The sequence below is a fragment of the Artemia sp. Qi Xiang Cuo genome, chromosome 10 (genome assembly GCF_049724085.1).
Source record: "Artemia sp. Qi Xiang Cuo chromosome 10, ASM4972408v1, whole genome shotgun sequence".
Lineage (NCBI taxonomy): Eukaryota > Metazoa > Arthropoda > Branchiopoda > Anostraca > Artemiidae > Artemia > Artemia sp. Qi Xiang Cuo.
In genome coordinates, this window is record NC_142803.1 from 54,566,400 (window position 1) to 54,591,524 (window position 25,125).

The 25,125-nt window shown below is 35.8% G+C and overlaps 1 protein-coding gene across 2 annotated transcripts in view; it reads left to right on the forward strand.

Annotated features, from left to right (window-relative positions):
• Nucleotides 1-25,125, forward strand: part of Usp32 (Ubiquitin specific protease 32) — a 216,072-nt gene that overhangs the window by 35,016 nt on the left and 155,931 nt on the right. For both annotated transcript variants that reach the window (XM_089095543.1, XM_089095544.1), the window contains exons 4-7: nucleotides 5,705-5,826; nucleotides 11,102-11,261; nucleotides 18,124-18,375; nucleotides 22,321-22,449. In XM_089095543.1, the coding sequence (XP_088951669.1) occupies nucleotides 5,705-5,826; nucleotides 11,102-11,261; nucleotides 18,124-18,375; nucleotides 22,321-22,449 (663 nt within the window). The remainder of the gene's footprint in view (nucleotides 1-5,704; nucleotides 5,827-11,101; nucleotides 11,262-18,123; nucleotides 18,376-22,320; nucleotides 22,450-25,125) is intronic.

Below are 25,125 nucleotides of genomic sequence, written 5' to 3' on the forward strand. Positions count from 1 at the left end.
CTTGAAGTCAAAGTTGGCAACACTAGCATTAAACTCTGATTCTTTGAAAACACCATCAATACATCAAGCGCTGCAAACATTTTCCAGCATCCCACTTCATAACAGCTTCGTACAAGTCATGGGCTGTGCATGGCGGTAATGTAAATTCTGTCACACGAAAGTTGGGCAAGGCATTGAAATCAGAATTGAACTTCACGCCATTTACAGACTGCTTCCTAACATTTGGGTCTTGCAGCTTGTTTAAAGATTCCTCATAGGATGCTTTAGTTCTAAGAGGAAACTGAATTTTCCAATAGTCTTTAGTTGCAGTTTTTAAGAGAACATGCAGACTCTGCAGGGATTCTGCACATTTCGGTTGAAGTATTTCACGAACCCCCCAATAAAATTCGAGCCCAAGTTGTCTCCACATATACAGAAAACTATAATTTTGAACCTTGTCCCATCAATCACAATGTCTTCAGTACAAAGAAACTCTAATTCATTCACAACCTTCTTGAAGACTTTTTCAGTACCAATGATCTTGAAGTTCGATGCCAGCACTAGCATAACTAACTGCACTAGATCTAGCCTTGCTCGAAGCCAAGGTGGGAAGTCGAGAACTCTCATATAAAAAGCTAGAGTGCTGTACCTTCCTGATGTACACTTTTTAAGTGGGTTTTTTATTTGCACCTCATCTTGGTAGAGCTGAAGAAATATCACATTTTTCTTCATGTCTGGATCAGAAGCATATAAAAAGCAAAGCGGTTACTATCATAGAAGTCTCTATATTCACCTTTTGCTGAAGGATGATACCAATCCATCAGAAATCCAAGAAGTCCTCTATGTTTGAAAAGATTCTCCAAGGTGGCTGCAACTGAAACTACTTGGACAAATCTTCTGTTTCCTTACTTATCAAGTCCGATAAAGACTTGCTCAGGTACCACAGTACCGCAACTTGTAAAATACTGGTCTCTCATGTACTGAGATCTCAGTGATCCAGTGGTAGGGTCTGTAACAAGCAGCAAAGGATCCTGCATATAATCACAGTCAATTTCATCACATATTTTCTTAAACAAATCTGGCTGAAAAACAGAAGAGATGCATTTAGCAACACGTTCTTTAAGTTCTTCTGCTACAATTTCATGAAACTCAGTGAAGAGAAGCCTAAAGTTCTCAATAATAAAACTAACAGTTGAGGCAGCTACATGCTTCTCTGATTCTAATCGAAGGAGAAGCAAAGCAAGCCCATCTGCAAGTGCTTGCCTTCTAGGCTCCATATCACGGATAGCCGTGTCCCCTGAGGATTTTCGTCTCGATCCTGATGTTTTATTTGTAGCTGCTAAACCAGCTCCCATTATTTCATCTTGGTTCAAATCTAGCATTTCTGAGTCTAGTGGCTCAGAAGATCCATTTTCTTCAACACAATCTTTATCATGGTCAGGAGGAGTGCTCAGGTAGTTTAAAGCAACATTGTTTTCTTCAAAACAATCTTTATCATGGTCAGGGGGAGTGCTCAGGTAGTTTAAAGCCTTATTATTTTTTAGTTCTCTGCAAATGTGAGACCGCAGGGTGCTCTGTCCTTGGAACTTCTTACTACAACCTCTAAAAGGACATGGTACTTCATCTGAATCTCTTATATTGGATTAGAGGTGGCTAAACAGGAGGTCTCTCCTCACAAACTCTGATTGACAGCAACTTATACTGCAGGGAAATCTGATTGCAGTCTCAATAGGCACTAGTGTAATAGCAGCCTTTCCAGTTTCTGAGTGGGAATCTAGATGAGTAGCAAGTTTGTTGTGCCAACTGAATGCCTGATAGCAGTTGGGTATGGCACGACGAGATGCCAACAGATTGGCATGCAGTTTAACATGAACTGTATGTTCTCGCAGGCTGTGAAGTTCCAATGAACAAAATGAACAAATTAGGATTTGCCATGAAGTTTTGCAATTTGATTCCATCTAGATGATATTTGCGATGAAGTTTTAAAATATACAAAACTGTAAAATATAGCTTTTTCAAAATATAAGTGCGTACCCCTCCCCCCCTTTTCCATAGCGAATCACGTCCTTAATTTGTAACTTGATATTCCTATCATGTTCTGTTGAGTAGAAACTTAAGCATGAATGAAAAAGTAATAAAGCAAATAGAATAAATGTTTATATTTTTGGAGCAGATCATGGTTTGACAATTTATGTTCATCAAGAGTATGACAAAATATTGTAATGCACATCTAAAATATTCATAACCATACAGAGCATGTTCTATGAATAAAGTGTTTCTGAAAGAAACATAGTTAGTTTATTTCTGTATGGTGACTTGTGGTCCAGCCTGTTAAACTAAGCTTTAGCTCATTCTAAAAAAAAAAGAAGTCAACAATGTAATGTATTTCAGCCATTTTCTTGGCAGGTAGGCTAAAACAGAAAGACAGAACAGCTCCCATTAGTACTTTAGAATCCAAAACACCTTTCACATGTTTAAAATTTGACATAAATATGAAGGTGCAGAAAAACTTATAGTGAACAAGTATTTATCAATTTTGACTCAATTGCTTGAATACTTCTATTATGCTTAAGTATGTGAAAACTTTTAAATTATCGTGGTTTAGTGTGGGATGCAATGTGGAAATTCCAGAATTTTCTAATTTTCTGACTGGAGCTTCCAGGGAAAGTGGCTTATACGCTCAATCGAAGGATTGAATTCTGAATCACATGATTTTTTTTAGAGCATAAAAATAAGACAATTCCATTATGTTACACTTCTCTACGAAGATGAGGCGCCACCCGTAAAATATCGGATTCGATTATCAAAAAATTTAACATTGGAAGGAGCCGGGACCCGAAGGCCAACGCTCCTTTGTATATGACTTTTATCCCGTACCTCCTCTTGAAGCTAACGCGAAACTCAAATGTCACTTAATTTGCTTAATTTATATTAGTACAATCCTACAATCTATTTGAAGTCGTATAAATATATTATCTAATTACTATTTGACAACATGTATAAAAATGGAAAGAAACACGAAAATCTTTTATAGAATTTTTATGTATATTAATAGTGTATTATAAAAGTGTTTTCTGATAAGAATCCCCTTTCCCTTTTGATTTCACAAATGGACGCCACTGTATAGAAAGTGGTCACTAGCGTTTACCCCCCCCCCCCAGGAAAAACCCCCCCTGTGTATATTCAACCCCCCGGGGTGTTTTCTTGGGAGAGTTTAACGCCTAGAATAACTGAAAGCAGTGTTCATTTGTATTGGTAAAATGCTACTTTAGCTACTTTTAGCTATTTTGGAAAGGGCCCAAGCTAGAAAAAAGAAACTTTCAAGGATAGGTCTGCAGGCTAGAGCTTGTCCCGGGACAATATTTTGAAGTACCTACCTCCGCTGTTTTTACCTCTAGAGGCTTCTGAAATTTGCCTGCATGACAGGTAATAATCCCTTCTATTTGAGTAGAATTTTAAGCCGTATCAATGTTTTTTTTTTTATTTAGGAATTATATTTGCATATCTTTAAAACCTTATAAATTGAGATTGAGCAAAGTTGTGAAGCTGAAAAGAATTTTGTTGTACTTCGTTTAAGCAGAAGATTTATTTAACAAGGTTTCACTTTTATAACACACAGATTTTTAAAGGTCATCAAAAGTTAGGACCCTCTAGAGGGAGGAGAGAGGGAGGTAAATACTTCAAAACACCTTCCCGGTACATTCTTTAGCCTGTAGATGCATCCCCGAAACTTCAATTTCCGTAACCTAACCCATGTCCAATATAGCCTAAAGAAGCTAAAGTATAATTTTACAATTCTATACTATAAGTTAATAATAATTGTATAAAAGTAAAAAAAAAAAAAATCACAATAGCTTAACTTTCCTAAATGGTTCAACAACAAAAAGTAAAAGGTCTTTGTTTCCGTATCTTTTAATATCAATGCATCAAAAACCAGCAGAAACCCCTGTCATAATATTTGTGCATCGATCATACCCCGAGGTATGAACAATTTTTTCAAGATTTAATAAGCGCAAGAGTTGAGTATCATCAGCTTCTCCCAGGGATCTGAACGAGTTTAAAAACATATTCGAGGAATGAAAATATAGGGTAGAAGTACCTATACACTCAAAAAGTGTATTTTCACACTAATCCAACAATTAAAAAGTACGCTGATGAAACGTGAAATAATGTTGTCAACGTCAAAGTCTGTTTTTTTACCGTGTTGGAATCAGCATAATAAGCTGATTCTCTTTATATATCTACTGATATTAAAATTCCGGTTTTTAGAGTTTAGGTTACTATTGAGCCGAGTCTCTCCTTACTTACAGTTCGTTACCACGAACTGTTTGATTAAAGAAGAATCTTGGGAGACAGTACTTCTTAAGTGACAAGGAACTCAAAGAAACTGATACAAGTCGCTCAAAATCATTTGCCTCGACATCTTTATCTAGAGGATATAATAAATTCCTCAATAATCAAGGTGGTTATCTAGAAAAATAATCTTGACAAAGTAATTTTTTTTTCTTATCCCCTTTAAACATTATATAAGATGATTTAATGTTTATCCCATTGCCAATGAGAGCTATGATTTTTTCGGAGGTACTAGAACATATCATTTTGAGTTTAATTCGAGGCCAGTATATTAAGTTTGTTATTTGTGAACTCATTAGAATGTTTTCAAGTGTTTTGTGGGCTGCTAAAAAAATTCATGCTGCAACTCAGGAGGGTTCTAATCTGCTATTTCTCCTATGAGTGGGCGCTGGCAAGGCTTTGCACCTCACTGGCTCGGCTCACTGAAGGTAAAGAGTGGTGGGTGATATTTTGCCATTTCGTTTTAGTTTATGCGTTTCATTTTATTTCTCTCTCTCTCCCTCTCTCTCCCTCTATCCCTCTCTCTCACTCTCTCTTTCTCTCTCTCGTCCTGCACTCCTGGCCATAGAACCTTACACGGTAAATGATGTTGAATTTCTGGACTCTTATGCTTGTATAATTCTTGCACTTTTCTGGGGTCAGATTAAAATCTTCATGTGGGTCGACTTTTTTAATTTTTTCAATTAAAATATTCTGAGAATAGTACGCTGGAAATTGCTTCCTTAAAGAAAACTGATATATCTTTTCAGTTTTGAAATTAATGTATTTTTGCAGGATTCCTGCTGGCTTATGTAAAAAACCGACCACGTGCATTCCAGTTTATCGCTGCGACTATGGATTGAATAGATTCACCATTAACTATTCTAGTTAATATATTTCTAGAACAGCATTTTCTATTTCCACTCTTTTACATACTCCCCTTTCCCTCCTCTCCTAATAATGTTTTTCTTGTAGAAATTGTACGAATTTCTGGAATAAGTTTTTAAAATCTTATGGGATAGAAACAGGACTTAGGCGCCCTTGTGCGCACATGGCTTAGTCGCTTGCATGATTTTGATTTTTGGGTCAATTGTAGAAAAGTTATTTAATGTCTTTTATAGCCATTGAATGACCGAAAATCCCTTTGTTGTGTATTCATCATATATTTGGGTGGTAGGAGGACAAAAATCCCCCTTGACCACGGCCTAGTCCATATTTCAAGGAAAGAGAAGAAGATCTTTTAGGGGCTGTAAAATGTGTGCTCTTAGGCCCCAATATTCGAAATTATTCCGATACATACCACATATTCCCCATTAGTACAAGTAGGATGCCATAGAAATCTTGTTTGTTTCATACATTATCGTACATTTTGTTTAATCACTTTTTTTTATAGTCGCATTCACTGTGTTTGCTTGCAATAATGAGGGGAATTTAATAGCAAGAGAAGACATAGAAAGGTTGCTCATACAAGTCGAAGGCTCTGCTTCACCCCAAATTCTAGCTCTTTTTAATAAGGTAAGCACAACGCAATATTCTGGGGATACAGATCAAAATATCCCCTTTTGCTCTTCAAAATATCCTTTGCTAATCCTGATTAAATGATTTTTTGAATCTCTTATACAATTTCGGCAGGTCTCTGGGAGAGGCGTAACTAGTGTTCATTTGAAACTCTTAAAGAACATAAAAAAAAATATGTTCCCTTCTCCCCGTGCTTTGGACTAATTTTGGGTCAGTACATGCCTGAAAACAGCTATTTTCTTTTGGCTCTTTCAAAATTATGAAGTTTTTTTTGTGGATTACCATATTTTTGTTGGTTTTATCACATTTAGTTGTAAATATAAATAAGCGAAACTAATTAGTTGAATTTGGGAACACTTTTCATCGTGAAAGATCAAACATTAAATCTGTTGAAGAAAACTACACCTTCAAATGAAAGCTACGCATTCTTGAGCTGTTTGGCGCCATATTTTTTTGCTAATTTTTCAGCTGATTTTTCATCTAAGTTTTTTTTTTTTTATTCGGCACGTGCTAATACCAAAATCTGCATAGCTGCACATGGAAGTCTTTTTTATCAAAGGAAGTCTTTTATGAAGGTTTTTTGGGAGTTTTTAAATTTGAAAGCGCTTTTCGTCTGTAAAAATTTGATTACTAGTAATATGTTGATTCCCAAAGACAAGTCCACCTTCAAATGAAAGCTACGCATTCTTAAGCTGTTTGGCGCCATATTTTTTGGGTATGGTTTCAAAAGTATAGTTTCTGTTAAAGCATAACAATTTTGTCAGTGTTGCCACATTCAAACCAAGAAAATAAGCAAGCAAAACTAATTTCTTAAATGTGGCAACGCTTTCTGTCCATAAAAATTCAAACATTAACAGTGTGTTGATTCCTAAAACAACTGCATCTTCAAAGGAAAGCTCTACCTTTTTAATCCCTTTTGTGCCATTTGTTTTTAGCTGATTTTTTACTTGTTTTTTTCAATCACTTTTTTATTGAAGCTCGCGTCTACCAAAAACTGCATAACTCCATATTGAGGTCTTCTTCGTTAAAAAATGAAATCCCTATTTTATTTATTTTTTAAGATAGTCTGTATATAGTTGTGTAAGTTTTCACGCAACCAATTCAAAAAGTCCGATTTGGTACTGTAAAATCTCATTCTTGGTACTGTAAGAATCGCCATACCCAAAAGAAAAAAGGCATGTCAGAGATTTTCGTAACTTTGCTGGAAAGTGGAAACGAAATTTAAAATGTTTCGGGGGGAACGATGTTTGTTCATGGATGAACATAAAAAAGTCTGTGACGTTACATAATGTAGTAAAACTTATGTCTTTGCTTGGTATCTAGGTTTTGATTATAGCAGTTTTTGATTACGCAGTTTTAGTATGTTTTCCTATGTTTGATAAGGTATGTTTAGTATGTTTAATAAGATAATTTTTGATGATGTAGTTTTAGTATGTTTGATATGGTTTAGTATATTTTGCTGATTTTTGGCTGTTTTTTTTCAACTACTTTTCTTTATTTTTTTAATTTGGTACATAAGAAAGTATTTAACGTTACAGAATGTAGTAAAACCTCTGTCTTTGCTTGGTACCTAGGCACTAGTACCTTGGTATCTTGGTACTTGGTACTAGTTTTAACATGATAAATTGAGGTTTTGAGCTTGCCGGCACTTACTTAGGAGTTAATTTCGGAAGAAGGGTATTTTGGGGATCTTAACTTATAAAAATAAGCGAGTTCCAGGAAATTTTGGGATGAATCGTAAAGATTTCGATATTTAGAGGGGTATTGACTCAAAGCCTGTTAGTCAAATCCTCGAAGCAGTAAAGAATTTTTACCGCTTTTTTTTTAGTGCATGTAAACTTAATTATTTGAAAATCTGGTTTTAAATAACCGTTGGTCTTTTTTGTGGCTAATTTTCTTAGAACTTTCATGCGTAAAAAGTGATGCAATGTTACAATTAAAAATTTGCTATGCAAGCATGCGTAAAATAGAGCACCGTTTTTTTTTTTTCGTTTTTTTTTGTATTTTTTGGATTGTATTGATTCAAGTACTTCCGTTTATTTTCTGTTGTCATACAAAGATCAAATTTAATAATAAATAAACAAATTATAGTATTACTATAAAGTGTAATCATAACATGTTGATTATTAACTGACACTATAATTCTAATTTTGCTGTATCTTTGAATGTCATTCAGTTCTCTAACGTATTGAAAATAACTTAATTTTAAATGAAAAAACAGTTTAATCGGAAACCCTTTGTAATGTTCTAGCCAGCTTAAGTTCATTTTAATTTTAAAGTGGGAATAAATTTTCAAGAAAGAGAACGTGGGTGATCCTAAAAGGGGAATGTTCGCTAGCTGGCTTTCCATCTTTGGAAAGCCAGCTGGCAAAGCCAGCTGGCATAGCTTGCAAAGCCAACTTTGCTTTCCATCAGTATATTCGACTTGTGGAAAACTTCCGGACTGATACTCGTGAAGTGGCAAAAATAGTCTCGATTTGGAAAGCAATCACAGGCCACTAATGGAAAGTGTTTCTGGCTAGTCTTGGCGCCAAATTCAAATTGTCACCCTTGTGGCTTTAAAACAACCTATGAATTTTACTGATTTCTTCATTTTGTAAATAAACAGCTTCATGGAATGAATGTTATTTTTTTTAACATGTTTAATCGTAATTGGTACACAAGTATTAATCCCAGTTTATTAAGATAATTTGATTGACACATAGGAATGCTGTTCAGTTTTAAAATAATATGTTTTTCCATTTGATATTTGGATAATTTTCATTAAACCGTCTTATAAGTCAGCTTCGCTTTTCATTGTACATTCGTAATAGTACTTTTTTGCTGTTGATGTATGACTTGAAAGTACCAAGGATATCAAAATGAAAACATTTTTGCCCCCTGAACTCATTCATACCTGAAAACTGCGATCTTCTCGGGATATAAAAATCCAGTATAAAAAAACTAGGCTTGCCTAGTTTGTCTCTGTGTGTTTCTGTGTGTCCATTTGTGTCTCTTGGTGTCTCTGTGCGTCTCTGTGTCTTGCCTGTCTGAAGATATTTGTAAGAAACGAACTTAAAGAATTTGTTAACTGAGAAATGTTAGCTGTCATTGATTCACTAACAATGTTTATGGCATGGAAATTGGTCATGTTTTTGGGCTTTCTGTCAGCTTCAGGAGATTTTGACATTGTTGTAGCCTGGTTTAAGAAACTTTCTATATGATATTTGGTAGAATTCCCAGAGGTGAGCTTAGTGCCGTTTACCAGACAAAAAAAAGTAGTGATTTTGTCAATACAAAGGGTTTGCGCTTCTTCCACGGGCTTCCACCTGAAATATCCTGATTTCTGCGAAAAATTTGTGTTGTTTGTTTTTCTGTGTGTTTGACAAATTTGGTGGAAAAGCGAGTACTATTTGAGATTGGTCACCATTTATGTTAACAATTTCAAACAATCTATAAACCGAATGTAAGAACTAACAAAGACAGTGTTTTAAAAAAAATATTGTTATTGTAACAGAAAGTAGAAATAAAATGGACATCTTTGGACACTTCTTAAGCGACTTTGAGAGATATTTGACATTTTTTGGCCAGGTTTTGGAGACTTCCTGTTGCGTGTTTAGTGGCAACTCTGGTTGTAACTAAGGACGGGGGTCAGCTTAGAATTTTGTTGGCAAATGAAACGATTTGAGTAAGTTGAAACTAAGGGCATTCAAAACTACAGGGATTAGTGTAACTATGCACAGTGCAAAAGTAAGACCACTAGACAAAGAAGGCGAAGATCTGCAAGAATTTTGCAGAGAAATGATTTTAGGAATAAAGCTTAGTGTTGAGGGGCCTTGTGTGACTTGTTATTTACGAAGCGGTTTGATCTCACTGCACTATGTGCATCATCGGGAAATGTCCTATGGGAATAAAGTCAATCTTCCGGATGGGAAAGATTTCATACCTAATGCTCTTATAAATAGCCCGAAGGTAATAAGGGAAGGGTTAGATGCTGGATTAGGATACTATGAGATGCTAACACAGCCGTTAAGTCTTTGGAATTTTCTAGGGTGATGGCCAAAACTTACTGCTTCAACATAATGGGGTTGAAGGAGGTTTTCTCAGTATTTTGGCATCATGTGGCTTAGCGTCTCGACGAATTTGAGTAAACTCTTCTTATTAGTAAATTTTTTTTTTTTATTCGTTTCATTTAAGAATTTTGAACCTTGAAACTGATTTAACTTTTTCCATACACGAATCTTAAGATGCAAATGTCTTCTTCGTTTTTTCATTGAAAATTAGGGTTCTCGAGTTGTTTATCGTCGACATGCTGTTCATTTAAGATGGACGTGTACGACTGAGCTATTTACCCAAATTGTAATTTCACCTGATTTTACCCTGTTTATTAAGGCTATGAAACTCCAAAAGGAAATTTTGTGTACTTCCTCGTAGATTTTAAAGTGACTCGCATAAGGAAGAAAATTATTATTTATGAAAATAACTTGAAAACAAAATTGGTGGAGGCGGGCGGTCTGAGTGTTTTTTTCAAGGGAGGTGAGAATTTGTAAAAAGTAGCTAAACAGAAGAACTTTTGAAAATTAATGTTGGTAGGAAAATAATATATAAACTATTTCTATAGAAAACTATAGGAAAATAATATATAAACCAACTATTAAGATGAAGGCCAGAGCATCTTCCTGTGGAGGGGGGGGGGGTCTTGAGGCCTAAAAAGTGTATTTTAGCCCTGCATTTTCGGACTAAAAATCCTTAAAATAAGCATCGAGGGAGTGGGATGCAGGGAGTAATTTGATATGGTGTAGGAGGCAACTGTCCCTCAGACTCGTTTGCCCCCCAACTGAAGTTTACTGTCTTTGAAAATCTCTTTAGAACTAAGATAGGCCTACATAATTCAAGTATCCACAGAAACATATCAGTTTTTTTTAGTATACCTGTGCCTTTATAGTACTATATGGCTCATTTTTTATTTTTCAACTGTTCATTTTCACTTGACTTGGGAAAATTGGCTCCAAATTGCCCCTTCCCCCTTAGGATTTTGACAAAATTACGCCCCGATGGGAGGGGGGAATATATTCTCTGAAATCCTATCATTTGGACGGATATATTTGTACTCGGTATGGAATATAGGTGCTCTGGGGTGAGAGATCTTATGGAAATGTTTGGAGTGGGATATTTTCTCTGAAAAGTATGACTTTTGAAAATGAAGCATGAATCTTGAGGTTTGAAGATAAAAAGAAGGTGATTTGAATCTAGACTACCGTACGATATAAGTAGCACTTTTTTCTGTTTTAAGGGAAACCAGGCAGACTACGAGACATTTCGCTGTTGGGTTGCTGACTACCCATCAGCTTCATCGGTGATCAAATGGCTTCTATACGAGCCTCGACCAATTTCTCTGTCGGGTGAAATGGATTCACCAACATTTTATCAGACCCTAGCTGGTGTTACTCACTGTAAGTTGACCTTTCGTTTCTTTTTTATATCTGGTTTTAATTAACTGTTGGCTGGTGATTGGTTTTGATAAATATATAAAATAGTACGCTAGACTTCAAGGGTGCCAACGGGGAAAAGGGGTGGAGGTCAGGCCTCCTCTCTCTAGAAAACAAAAATATGTAAAAAGCTCAAAATTCTAGGAATACATGTGTTGTTTTGACGCTTTCCTGGAAAAAAAAAAATTTCCAAACCACAGTCCCTTTTCTTGGCAGAATGTTTTTGCCCTCCCCCCTTCTACCTAGTAATTTCCTTGGATACCCTTGCTTAGCTTACATTTACTTATAATTAGCTTTACAAATTATAAAACGCATTCCTAGTTCCCTTTTCGTTGTTTCTCTCTTCTCTCTCAGCTTTTAAAAGTTAAGCTTTGAAAGGCTCCTTTGAAAGTTTTGGGTCTTTCTCTCTGCGCACAGATGCCAGCTGGGGGGGGGAGGGGGATTGCTCCCTCTAGATTTTGAAAGAAAACCTTTTTTTATTTTCACTTTTAAAAAGGAAGGCACCCCCCTAGATTTTGAAGAGTATTTATTTGTATCTTCATTCAAAAATTAAAAATATAGTTGCCCCTCTCTATATTTTCGTGAAAATTGGTGCCACTGGGTTTGCAGTCTCACAGAATCATCTTCTTTGATTAAAAGAGGTTTGAAGCCATTCAGTGCAGTCTACAAACTTTTGAATTCCTAGGAACATTTTTGTTCGAAACCAAAACACAGCCAATCATAATTAATCAAGATCCAAGGCCGCATCCAGAGGGGGTACTAGGTTTGAACCCCCCCCCCCCGCGAAAATTTTGTCCAACTCGTAAAAGAAGTGACAAAAATGTATATAAATAAATTTTTTACGCGTTTGCTAGGGTTTTTTGTGCCTTCCCCCCCTCCCGAACAAAAAACTTGGATATTCTCAATTATAGAAATTGAGTCACTTGAAATAGGAATTCTCAAATTGAAAAATAAAAAAAAAATTTGGAAAATAAAAAAGCAAGAATATTTCCTATATATAAAAAGCAAGAGCAAGAATATAAAAGCAAAAGCAAAAAGCAAAAGCATGAATATAAAAAGCAAGAATATTAAGTTAAAATAAAAAAGAAGGATAAATATGCAGGTATTTCGCTTAATATACAGATGAAAGTCATAAGGACAAAACAAAAACAAAACGAAACTCAAAACAAAATTAATTAAAATAGACCCTCTTCTTCATACTTTGCCTCATTCTGTCAGGCATAGTCTGGCATGTCAGGCGTGGTCTTTGGGTTATTTATGAATTTTAAATTCAGCTTTCTGGCTTCTTTGGGTATTGTACAATTAATTTTTGAAAGTATTTTTGAAATTGTATCCAAAATTGATTGTTGTGTAATTTATCCAGTGGTTGTTGTATTTTGTCTTCACAGCATTTTCTTAAGCAAATAGATAACGTTACTGCAAGAGTTCTTTATGGGAAGCATTGGAAGGGAGTAATAAGTTTCCATATGGTATTTTTTACCGTATGTTTTACCGTACCCTTTTACCGTACGGTATAAAAATACCGTAATCCATACGGTATTTTTTTTAGTGTCAAAGTTTGGTTTCTTAATTATGATTAAATAAAAAAAAAACAAGTTTTTTTCAACTGAAATTAAGGAGCAGCATTAAAACTTAAAACGAACAGATATTATTACGTATATGAGGGTGTTGCCCCCGCCTCAGTACCTTGCTCTTTATGCTAGAGTTTTTATTCCAATTATACAAGAATGACTCTTGATACACAAGAACGGTTTAAATAGAATTATAAGCTTTTTACAAACTAAAAAATAACAATTAAGCGTAAAGAGCGAGGTACTGAGGAGGGGGCAACCCCCTCATATACGTAATAATTTCTGTTCGTTTTAAGTTTTAATGTTGCTTCTTACTTTCAGTTGAAAAAAAAATACTTGTTTTTTATTTAATTTTTGATAGTTTTTTAGTTAATGCTGGGAAATACAGCCCCCCTCCCATGAAAAATTCCTTTCCCTCACAAAACTTTTCCATGGAAAGATCATCCCACGTAAGAAATCCCATCAGAAACCCCCCCCCCCCCCATAAAATATCTTTATACTTCCCAATAGCCAACACTATATGTAAGCAATGGGCAAAGTTCATAAATTGCAGCCCTTACCCCGGAGGCTGTTGGGGGTCAAGTCATCCTCAAAGACATAATTATTAGATCTTTCGACCATGCTGAAGAAAATAGCTATCTCAAAATTTTGATCGGACAATTTTGGGTAAAAAAGGGTGATGGGAAGGGGAGTAGCTGCCCTCCAATATTTTTAGTCACTTAAAAAGGGCACATGAACTTTTTATTTCCGATCAAACGAGCTCTCTCCCGATCTTCTAGGATCACTGGTTCGATACGATCACCCTGGAAAAAAAAAACAACAAATAAACGCGATCTTGCTTCTGGCAAAAAATTCAAAATTCCACATTTTTGTATATAGGAGCTTGAAACCTCTACAGTAGGGTTCTCTGATATTCTGAATCTCATGGTTTGATTTTTATTAAGATCACTTGATTTCTTAGAGGTGTTTCCCCTGTTTTTTAAAAATTAGTCAAATTTTCTCAGGCTCGTAGCTTTTGATGGGTAACATTAAACTTCATGAATTTTATATATTTCGAATAAGCGTCAAAAATTGATTCTTTTGATGTATCTATCCGGGTTGCAGCGGTAGCTTGCAACCTTGTAAGAGACGAACCCATAACTCCTAAAAAATAGAGTCAGATCAAAAGAAAAAGTACACCATTAGAACCGCCGTGTCCGAAACCCCTATATAGGAAAATCACCATCCCTTGGCTTGAACAACAAGGGAAATATGTTGGCTTGAAAATCAAGAAAAGTGGCAGCTACTAGGATATTTGGCATAAACGGAATATTTCTTCTTTTCTCTTTTTTTTCTTTTCCACAGATAGCTTGACACTGGAACATCGTAGAGGGATGTTCAATGACTCATTTTAAAGGAAATTGCTAGATCTAGTGTAATTTGTAATTAAAAATATTTTTTTTTAAAATAGAATCAATTTTCCACTAAAAACTGCATTTTTATGGCCAATCTTGATGAATGCTAGCTATCCTAACCACTTGTATGCTCACCATTGTACCATCAGATACTTATGAAAATTACAGTAAGGACTGAAGTCTATCTCATAGTAACACCAGGGAAAAGGGAAAGAGGTCTGTAGTATATATGACGTCATATGAGGTTACATTTGATTTAAATAAATCCTAACAGCTTTCCGAACAATATACCACGTGCTCAAGAAAAGTGTATTATTCGTGCGCAGATTTTTTATACGAATGTCACAATATTAGAGAGCTAATTTCGCTATACAGGGCCTAATTGCCGTCCAGGGGCCACGGAACAATGGACCAGGTGCCATCCTCCTTCTAACAAAAATGCATATATAAGGCCTGAATGGGTTTGTAACAATGATCATATAATTGGAAACAATCTGCTCTTTGCTAGTAGCGGTTTTAAGGGGGAGAAGGGGCACTTGCCCCGGGCGAAAAATTTCAAATAAATAATTTTACGATTACTATTTAATTTTTGAAAAATTATTTCTGCTAAAATAAAGTAGGGGTGCAGCTAATAAATGAAAAATTAAAAATAAAAGTTAGTTAATAATTAATAAAACAAAAATAAATTCAAAATAAAAATAATTGAGTGATAATAATAATTAAATTAACATAATAATAATTAGAAAGTGAATTAGTAATCATATTAATAAATAAAAAATAATTTAGTAAATGAAAATTTTGTTAAAATTTGGCCTGAAAACTTTTGGTGGGGCAGATGGGGCAAGATTTTGCCCCGGGCGCAAGAGAGGCTAGAACCGTCACTGTTCTTTACAGGCTTCTTCGCCTTGCATGACCCTAGATTATTTTACCAGGTACCACGCCTCTCCTCAACAAAAAGGGTATTTTATTAGGGCAAAATTTTTATGATAATGAGAAAAGAATTTGAATTAGAACTGCACCATTTGACGTCAAAGTGCTTTAAAATAAATTAATAAGCACTGCCCCTTACTTGAAAAGAAATGCATTTTTAGATCCTGAACCTACAATTTTCATGCGAGCTGTTAGACCAGTATCTGGGACTCAAACCCTCATTATGGGAATTTAATCGCCCTATCTTTTCCATCTGTGAATCAGAAAGTCTGCACAAAGGCTTATTTTATGTACTGAATAGAAATCGAGGTCTTCATAGTGATTTTGTGTAATATAATCGATTTTATAATCTAAGAGTTTTGTTTAGCGTCTTTTTAGATTTATTGACTGCTCAAATTTAAATAGTTTTTCTTTAGCTACTGTTGTTCTTTAAATCTGAAATTTAGTTCGAAAGTAAATAAGAATTATGGAACATAAGTAGTTAAAGTTCAATGTATTATGGATTAAATACATAAAACAAATTAAGTATAAAACAGTAAACTATAACTATAGCAAATTAGTGTACATAAATATATTGAAAAATGGTCCGTTCAGACGCACGGGAAAACTGATCGGTACGAGGGGAAATGTGTTCAAATGATAGGTGCAAATCTAAGAAGCATAGATAACATGCGCTTGTACAGGCCAATTCTGTAAGCCAAGTGTATATTTCTTGCCAATTATCTTCCTCTTTCGTGTTAGTTTTATACAAAGCACTGCTTGTGTTGGATGAAAACTGGATAAGAACCACCGAATCTTGAAGTTTCGTGTTCTCAAAAGTTGGCACGCTTTCCACTTTCAAAAATGCTTGCTCATTTTTGTTCGACTGCACACAAAAAAGACGAGTGGTACCACAGAGAAATTAGAAAAATTCCTACCCCTAAAACCGATTGCTTTTTCCATGGTATCGATAGATTTCTGAGCGTTTCCCCATGCGTCTGAACGGGCCATAATGAACGTAAAAGCTTAGATGACATTTCATGAGGCCCTGTATATGCGTTGATCTGACATGTTCACATTTTTATTTAACAGCCATTTTCCAAGGCATTTTTGCCATTTCCTTAAAACAAAAAGAGGACCAGTGTATACCTTTTAATTTCTACGTTTTTTTTCCTTATTCGAGCTGTAAAAACTTGTATTATGCACAAAGTAAGAAGATAAGAAATCATTAGAATAGAAATTAATAATAAACAAATAAATAAATTTTGATGTATTGTAAGTAAAATACGTAACTGAATAAAGTAGCCTATATAAATAAAGCCCTACAGTATCACTATAGCAAAGTATTGTTGATTGTAAATATTAAATGGAATGCTCTAGCGCTGCCTATAGGAACGAGCCATAAGGCTTCAATACATTTTTTATTTGTTTTTCTTTTCGCCAGAACTACTTCATATGGAAGGAGTTTGAAGGCGCATTAATGAAAGGCTCATTTGATAGGAAATTGAAGGTTTTAGTGCCCTTTTAAGAGTCAAAAATGTTCGGAGGGCAATCTGCCCCTCTCCTACGCTCTTTTTAGCTGGCATCGCCCAAAGACATTTGATCAAAATTTTAAGATATTCATTTTGTTCAAAATAGTCTAAACGTCAAATAATCCTGCCTTTGGGGATAACATGACCCCCACAGCTACTGGAGCAATGACCGTAAGTTATGCAAGGTCTTCGAAAAAGCTTAGGTTATTAAGGTGAAACTTTCAGGAAGTGCCGAGGGGAATGTTGAGGAAAATAAAAATGCGCTATGTGCATACTGGTAGTCAAAAGGGTCTAAGGAATGGGTGAGGGTATTAAGTTGAAACTTTCAGGGCATGTTTATCTCAATGTTGAAAAGTGATTGTAATGCAATTACAATACCCCCCCCTCCTAAACCGTTATATATGTCCTTATCCTCAAAGCTAATAAAAAATTTGAGATACCCATTTTGTTCAAAATAGTCAAAAAGTTCAGTGCTATGCCTCCGGGGATGGCATCGTCCCCAGATTCCGGGGCAAGGGTTTTAAATTTAGCCATTTTCCCAGTGTTGTTTACATATAAGAGTCCTGTGATGACGCAGTGACTTTGACCTTAGCTTGGTAATACGGGGCCCAGAGATCGAACACGGCCGTAGCAACACACTAAAGGGTCGAAGCAGAGACCTTAAAAGTCAATCAAGTGTCGTAATCCGATTACTTACTTACTCTACATATAGGATCCATTATTGGGAAAGAGGGTAATGTTTGATCTAAGTTTGGTCTAAAAAAGCTAAGGCTTTTAAGGTGAAACTGCAGGGAATGTTCAGGTGGATGTTGAACTAATTTAAAAGACAGTATTTGTATCCAGGTTATCAAAAGAGCGTATTTGCAATATATTAAGAACGGTTAAGGGTATTAAATTCATACTTTCAGGGCTACTATTACCACTACTGTGAACGCAACTGCGATTGCGACTACTTGCGATTGCGATTACTTGTGACTGCGACTGCGACTACATGTGACTGCGACTACGATTTCTTGCGGCTGTGGCTGCGACTACTTGCGACTGTGACTGCTTGCGACTGCGGCTAATAGCGACTGCGACTGCTTTCGAATTTGACTACTTGAGACTGCAACTAGTTGCAACTGTGACTGTGTCTACTTTTGACTGCAACGAGCCGCGGATGCGGCTGTGACTGCTTGAAACTAAAAAGTACTTGTGACTGTTTAGGACGGCAACTACTTGTGACTGCGACTATGTGCAACTCTGACTGGAACTGAAAGTTTTTCTAGAATCAGTTTTTCAAGACCTAGTACCTTCTTTGAAATGAAATTTTCATATTTCTTTTTGTAAAAGCCCGTTTTCAAGGCATTTTGCCATTTCCTTAAAACTTGACAGGACTATTGTTTACCTTTTTATATTTACGGTTTATTTCTTATTCTAGTGGAAGAATCAGAAATTTTAGAGCTTGAAAAAGCCTATTTGTCAATAGAACGACTAGGTCGTTTTGATCTTTCCTACTTTCTGGATTTAGTCACCATTCCATTTCCTTCATCTCATCAGAAACTCTGCGATCGGCTCTGCGAGGGCTTATTCTGCGCATTGGATGAAAATCGTGATCTGCATATTGATTTCAAAGAGGAGGTTTGTGGGATATCAGCGGCTTGCCGTGGGCCTTTGGCTGAACGCCTCAAGTGTAAGTTGTATTCAAAGACCTTATGCTCAAAATATTGCTGTCCCTCCCCTCTTCTCTCGGACATGTAGGCGTAGACCTACATGTCCGAGAGGGGTCTTACTAAGAAGCAAAGCCTATGTGTATATGCATATATATATATTATTAAGATATATACCGTTCTGTATATTGCATTCACCGCTCTTTTATTAGAATAATAAAAGAGTGGTGAATGTAAATTGTTTATATCATTTATATATTATTAAATTTTACTCAAACCCTCTTAGGAGGGTTTCTTTAATAACACAGAGATATTGATTCATATTTACCCTGGAATGTTTGATGTTCCAGGGTAAATAAAAATCAATATCTCTGTGCTATTAAGGGATCATAACAGCGTTTGAGCTAGTGTTGCAAATTCGACATTATGTTGACATGATTTCAAAGTGACATGACATCATGTTGACATTTTGTTCTTTAACGTTTGATTTATGTATTTTTGTGTCGATTCAGAATAGTAAATCGAACGCATTGTGTGGCAATTTCAAATGTAATGTTTTAATACATTAGTACTGAATTGTCGGCTGCTTGCCGAGGACCTTTGGCTGAGCGCTTCAAGTCTGAGCTGTACTAAAGACTAATACTCCGAATATTGCTATGTTAAAGGATCATAGCACGCTTTTGCTAGTATTGCAAAGTCGACAAGATCATTCAAATTACCAAGATCATTCAAAAGTCATCTTTTTTTTTGTACCGAATGCCAAGACGCACGCCCTTTGAAAGACACAGCTCGACTGAATAGTGTGTTATCTCCTGGGCTCTGAGGTTGCTAATGATTGGTTGCTAAATTACCCAATTACGTATAATTCTTCCCTTTAAAAATTTAAATCATCTCGGGTTTCTCAAATTCAACGGGATCCGATGTTTTCAAGATTCGTTTTAACTCCTCTGTTACCGAATAAGGCTACCGAGGATGTCGTAAGGAAAGGTTTAAGGGAAGTGAGATTTTCTTAGTAGGGTGTAAAGAGGGAGATTAACAAATAAAAATATAGTGAAAACGGGTAAAATATTCTAAACAAAGCAGCTAAAAAAAGCAACAAACTTCAAATAATAAAGAAATCTGAATATTTTGACTTCACGTCCGAAAGCCTTTATCAACGAAAAGAAAAGCTAGAGTAAACAAAATGTATAAAGAAAAGTAAAATAAAAAACAAACGTTTTTCTTATGTTTTGTTTAATTTAGCCTAATTCAGTTTTATTCGTTGATAAGGGCTTCTGGATGTGAAGTAGAAATGTTCGGATTTCTTTTTTATTTAAAGTTTGCTGGGTGTTTTTGTTCCCTGCTTGGTTAAAAATATTATACCCGTTTTCACTGTATTCTAATTAGTTAAATACTTTAAATACAAAGACAGAGTGGTCTAAGCAATTATTTACGTAAAGAGGTGGGCTTTGAATCGATTGGGGTGGAGATGGAGCCTGCCTAGCTGTGTTGGCATCAACGGCTTGGTGCTGCAGTGAGATGGTATTTGTAGTACTAGTAGTTTAACTCAAAATCTAGTCTGTGCAAAGTAGTCATGGGGGTAGCATAGGAGAATCTTGATTAGGCTACCTAACGATTTTAGGAAAACCTTAATTAAGCCAATTTATAAGAAAGGTGATAAAAGTGAGTGTGGTAATTATCGAGGCATTAGTCTGGTCTCTGTAGGTAGCAAATTACTTAGTAATATCATACTTTTTAAACTGAGAGATGACGTAGACAAAGTTTTAAGAGAAGAGCAGTGCGGTTTTAGAAAAGGTAGAGGATGTGTCGACCAAATTTTCACTCTTAGGCTAATAATTGAGAAGTGCCTCAGTTTTCAACCACCTTTGGTCCTCAATTTTATAGATTACGCAATTTTATAGATAAGCAAGCGTTCGATTCTGTTGATAGAAGAGCTTTAGTAAAGGTTTTATCCTTGTATGGTATACCAGACAAATACATTAAAGTGATTAGTGCTATGCACGAGAATAACTCTGCTGAGGTTAAGGTAGGAAATGAGGGTAGCAGCTGGTTTTATATTAAATCAGGAGTTAAGCAGGGCTGTGTTCTATCCCCCTTTATATTAATTATTTTGATGGACTTTGTTTTAAGGAGCACAGGAAAGGCAATGGGAGACCGTGGAATCAAACGGGGAGGAAAAAGTCTCCTGCACTTGGATTATGCTGATGATTTAAGTATCCTAGATGAAAGTGTGAGCAAAATGAATGAAGTTTTAGAGGTTTTGCGAGTTCAGGGTGCTAGAATTGGTTTGAAAATTAATGTTAGGAAGACTATGTCACTAAGGCTAGGAATAAGTGAAGATGAAAAGGTTACGTTGGGTAATGAAAAAATTGATCAGGTGGGCAGCTTCACTTACCTTGGTAGTATTATTAGTAAGGATGGTGGGAGCAGTGAAGATGTTAAAAGTAGAATAGCCAAGGCTTAGGACGTTTTTTCACAGTTAAAAAAAGTCCGGAAGAATAGGAAGATAAGTCTGCTAACCGAGATTAGAATATTAGAAGCTACAGTGATGACAGTGGTCAAATATGGCTCTAAAGCATGGACGCACCGAGAAGCGGATGAAGATTTGCTAGATGTTTTCCAGAGAAATTGCTTAAGGATTGTTCTGGGTACCCGGTTGACTGACCGTATTTCAAACAATAGGGTATACGAAAAATGTGGTTCAATACCGATCTCTAGGGCTATAATGAAAGAAAGGTTGAGGTGACTAGGGCACGTTGTGCAGATGAAGGATGACAGATTGCCAAAGATTGTTCTCTTCGGCCAACCATCTAGGGCTAAATGGAAAGCAGGTCGTCCCCGTCTGGGGTGGGAGGACGTCATAAAGAAAGATTTAAAGGAAATGGGAACTTCGTGGGCGGGTGTAAAAAGGGAGGCTTTGAATAGATTGGGGTGGAGGAGGAGCGTGCGTAGCTGTGTTGGCCTCAGGCGGCTTGGTGCTGTGGTGAGTTGTTAGTAGTAGTAGTAGTAGTAGTTGCATTCAAAGTCTGGGATAAAAATAGGGAAGGATTACTCAGAGATGAAGCCCTAAATGATATGCTTTCCACGTTTCCTTTAAGGAAACGTGGAAAAGCACATCAAGGAAAAACGTTTTTGTTTACTTCAAGGTTTTGATTTTGTTTACTCTTTTCTAGTTGCATTCAAAGTCTGGGATAAAAATAGGGAAGGAGTACTCAGAGATGGAACCCTTAACGATATGCTTTCCACGTTTCCTTCAAGGAAACGTGGAAAAGCACGTCAAGGAAAAAGTTTTTGTTTACTTCAAGGTTTTGATTTTATTTACTCTTTTCTAGTTGCATTCAAAGTCTGGGTTAAAAATAGGGAAGGATTACTCAGAGATGAAGCCCTAAATGATATGCTTTCCACGTTTCCTTCAAGGAAACGTGGAAAAGCACATCAAGGAAAAACGTTTTTGTTTACTTCAAGGGTCTGATTTTGTTTACTCTTTTCTAGTTGCATTCAAAGTCTGGGATAAAAATAGGAAAGGAGTACTCAGAGATGGAACCCTTAAGATATGCTTTCCACGTTTCCTTCAAGGAAACGTGGAAAAGCACGTCAAGGAAAAAGTTTTTGTTTACTTCAAGGTTTTGATTTTATTTACTCTTTTCTAGTTGCATTCAAAGTCTGGGTTAAAAATAAAGAAGGAGTAGTCAGAGATGAAACCCTTCACGATATGCTTTCCACGTTTCCTTCAAGGAAACGTGGAAAAGCACATCAAGGAAAAACGTTTTTGTTTATTTCAAGGTTTTGATTTTGTTTACTCTTTTCTAGTTGCATTCAAAGTCCGGGATAAACATAGGGAAGGAGTACTCAGAGATGAAACCCTTAACGATATGCTTTCCACGTTTCCTTCAGGAGACGTGGAAAAGCACATCAAGGAAAAACTTTTTGTTTACTTCAATGTTTTGATTTTATTTACTCTTTTCTAGTTGCATTCAAAGTCTGGGATAAAAATAGAGAAGGGGTACTCAGAGATGAAACCCTTCACGATATGCTTTCCACGTTTCTGGTCATCGCCAATTTTCCTCGAGAGTTAACAGAAGAAGAAGTAATCGCAGGTATGAAAGATTTAAGGCCAAGCTTAACAGCCATGACAAAGCTCCGAAAGTAAGAAAAAAAGTATACAAATTTGACAGAGAATACTGCCACCATTTTTGTTTTGGATTTGGTGTATTTCTCCCATCGACTACCCCCCCCCTTATGTGCATGTAAGATAATTGCGGGTGTCGTCAGTGTCATGCTCTTTGGGGAAGACCTGGTTGCTTAAACCTTAGTTCTAAATGTGCCTCAGTAGGTATCTAGGCCCCCCCTGTCAATCATTCCCCAAATTTCTGCTGCGGCAAAATCCTCATAGTAAGACTGGAAAGTGGTGCGGAGGTTTTGCAAATCGTTGTGGTAGGAGTACGCGACGTTTCTGTTGGTTTACATCTAAGGGAGAATGTATAGGTTGCATGCCGTAATGCCGCAGGGCTGCTGTCGTTGTCCTGCATGCCTTAGTGCCGAAGACAAGTAGTGCTGCAGTTGGGTTTTGCAGTCATTAATTCTTAGAATATGGCTGAAGTTCCTTCGTCGACGGACTGTTATGACTTTGTGATAAGAGGTTAACGTGCTTTTGTTTATTTCCACTTTTATAAATTGGATATCTTTGGAGGTTCATGTGGTTGTCTTTGCTCCTTATGGCTTCCAAGGCAATACCGGAGAATTAACTGAAAGATCTAAAGTTGAATTAACCAACCGTGACTAAACTCATAATATTAGAAATAAATTATTTGGAAAGGGGACTTGGGGCAATAAGATAAATATATGGGTTTTTAAACCAATATATTGGTATTTCAACCGGTATATATCTCGGGTTTTCAAATAAGGATCAGCAGAAGACAAAAAAAAGAAAGACCTGAAAATAAGAAAAAAGAGAATTAAAAAACTGAAAACTGGAGAAACACCAAACAGTAGAAGGAGACAAAACGCATCTCTATCCAATCTAAAACGTAATTGTATGCTTGAATTATAAATTTAGATTTAGTTTTTTCCCCGATTCGCTTCAGCTTTTGAATTCGGTTCAGATTTTTTTTTTTTTCATTTTTTTCTTTTTTTTCATTTCCAATTTCACATGTCCAGTTTCGCAGTTTTTTCTTTTTTAAACGAGTTTTAATTGCAGATAAACTTTTATGTTTGAGAAATTAGTGGTTATTTATCTTGATTACATTTTTGAAATTTTTTACGCGTTTAAGTCGATGTTAGACTTTTTTTTTCCTTATTTCAAAAATGACAAGGAAACTAGGCCTTAAATCTAAGTAGGCTTTATCTAAGTGTCTCTAAATTGTTGCCATCTGAGAACGAACCTAGAAAGTTAGTGGATCTCAACCAAAATTTGTGGGAAACATCACCAAGTGTCCCGATTGGGATACTCAGACATAGTTCATCCTCTCCTGGGAGAGAGGAAAAGGAACCCTAAGTTCCTGTCATAAGACCTAGTGTCAGAAAAGGTGGTCTGGTCTGGGACACCTTTTAAGACATAAGACCTAGTGTCCTAGATATGTCTCTTGAGGATTTGGACCTAGTGCAGATTTTGAGGAGGAGGGATGAGGCTTAACGAGAAATTTAGCAGAAGGGGTTACCAAAACTCACCCAAACTTAATTAGAAGTAAGATTAAGTGTTGTGACTTTCGGCTTCCATAACCATACTGGGTATGGAAGTTGCATGGGGGTCTGTAAAAGTTCTGAAGGGGGGGGGGGTTAATAAATGAATAATTTGTCAGATAATTTATATTGAAATTTAGAATTTACCAAACCAAAGTATTTGTAGAATGAATAAGTAGAATGGTTTCATTTTGGTTTATAGACCATGTGGTTGATTCCAGATTTTTTTTTTCTTTTTTTTTCTTAATTTTCTTATGGTCATCTAAATGGTCGCTTCTAGCTGGTTTTGGAACATTTCAGATTTATAAAGATATAAATTAAGAATCATAGTAATTATAAAATGAATTGCTTGGTTTCGTTTTCCTTCATAGCTCATATAGTTCGTTCTAGGTTTATTTTGGTTGTCTGTATTTTTTTTTGCCGCTACTGAAGTAAAGGCTTCTGGTTTTGTAAATTTTTTCCTTTATTATCATCATCAGCATGTGAGTTTTGATGGGTATTTCGATTTATACTCTCCAATTTTCTTTTATTTCATATTACTATGTAGGAGGTATAATGTTAAAGGTTGATTTCTGTATTTCTTTCCGAATATATTTTTCTGGTGCTGAAGCGAAGAATTTCCTTCGCCGTTGTTCTTCGTTAATGACTTTTGATGGTATATGTCAATCATAAAAAAAAAGTTGGGTACGGTGTTCCGCAAGGTTTAGTTCAGTCGTATATTTTAATATTTATACTTATCAAATATTAATATTAAGTTTTATCAATTAATGTTAGTTTAATATAAATATTTATCAAAGACTTGTGCGGAGCTTTCGATGGTTTGTCTTTTCAAGTATCGAAATAATTTTTTTATAATATTTAATATCAGCGTAATATTTATATTTATATAATATGATGTTCTTTTAGTTAAGAATTAAGCTTCAATCTCGCTTCATTTGAACTAACCCTGAGTAAGATTCTTGTGGGATGATTTAGCTCGCTTCTCTTTTTCTTTTGTAGCATACAAGATTTTGTTTATATTTTTACTTGCACAATGGAGAGATAGAAGATGGAGATAGAAGGAGGATAGAGATAGAGATAGAAGAGGGGCGGGG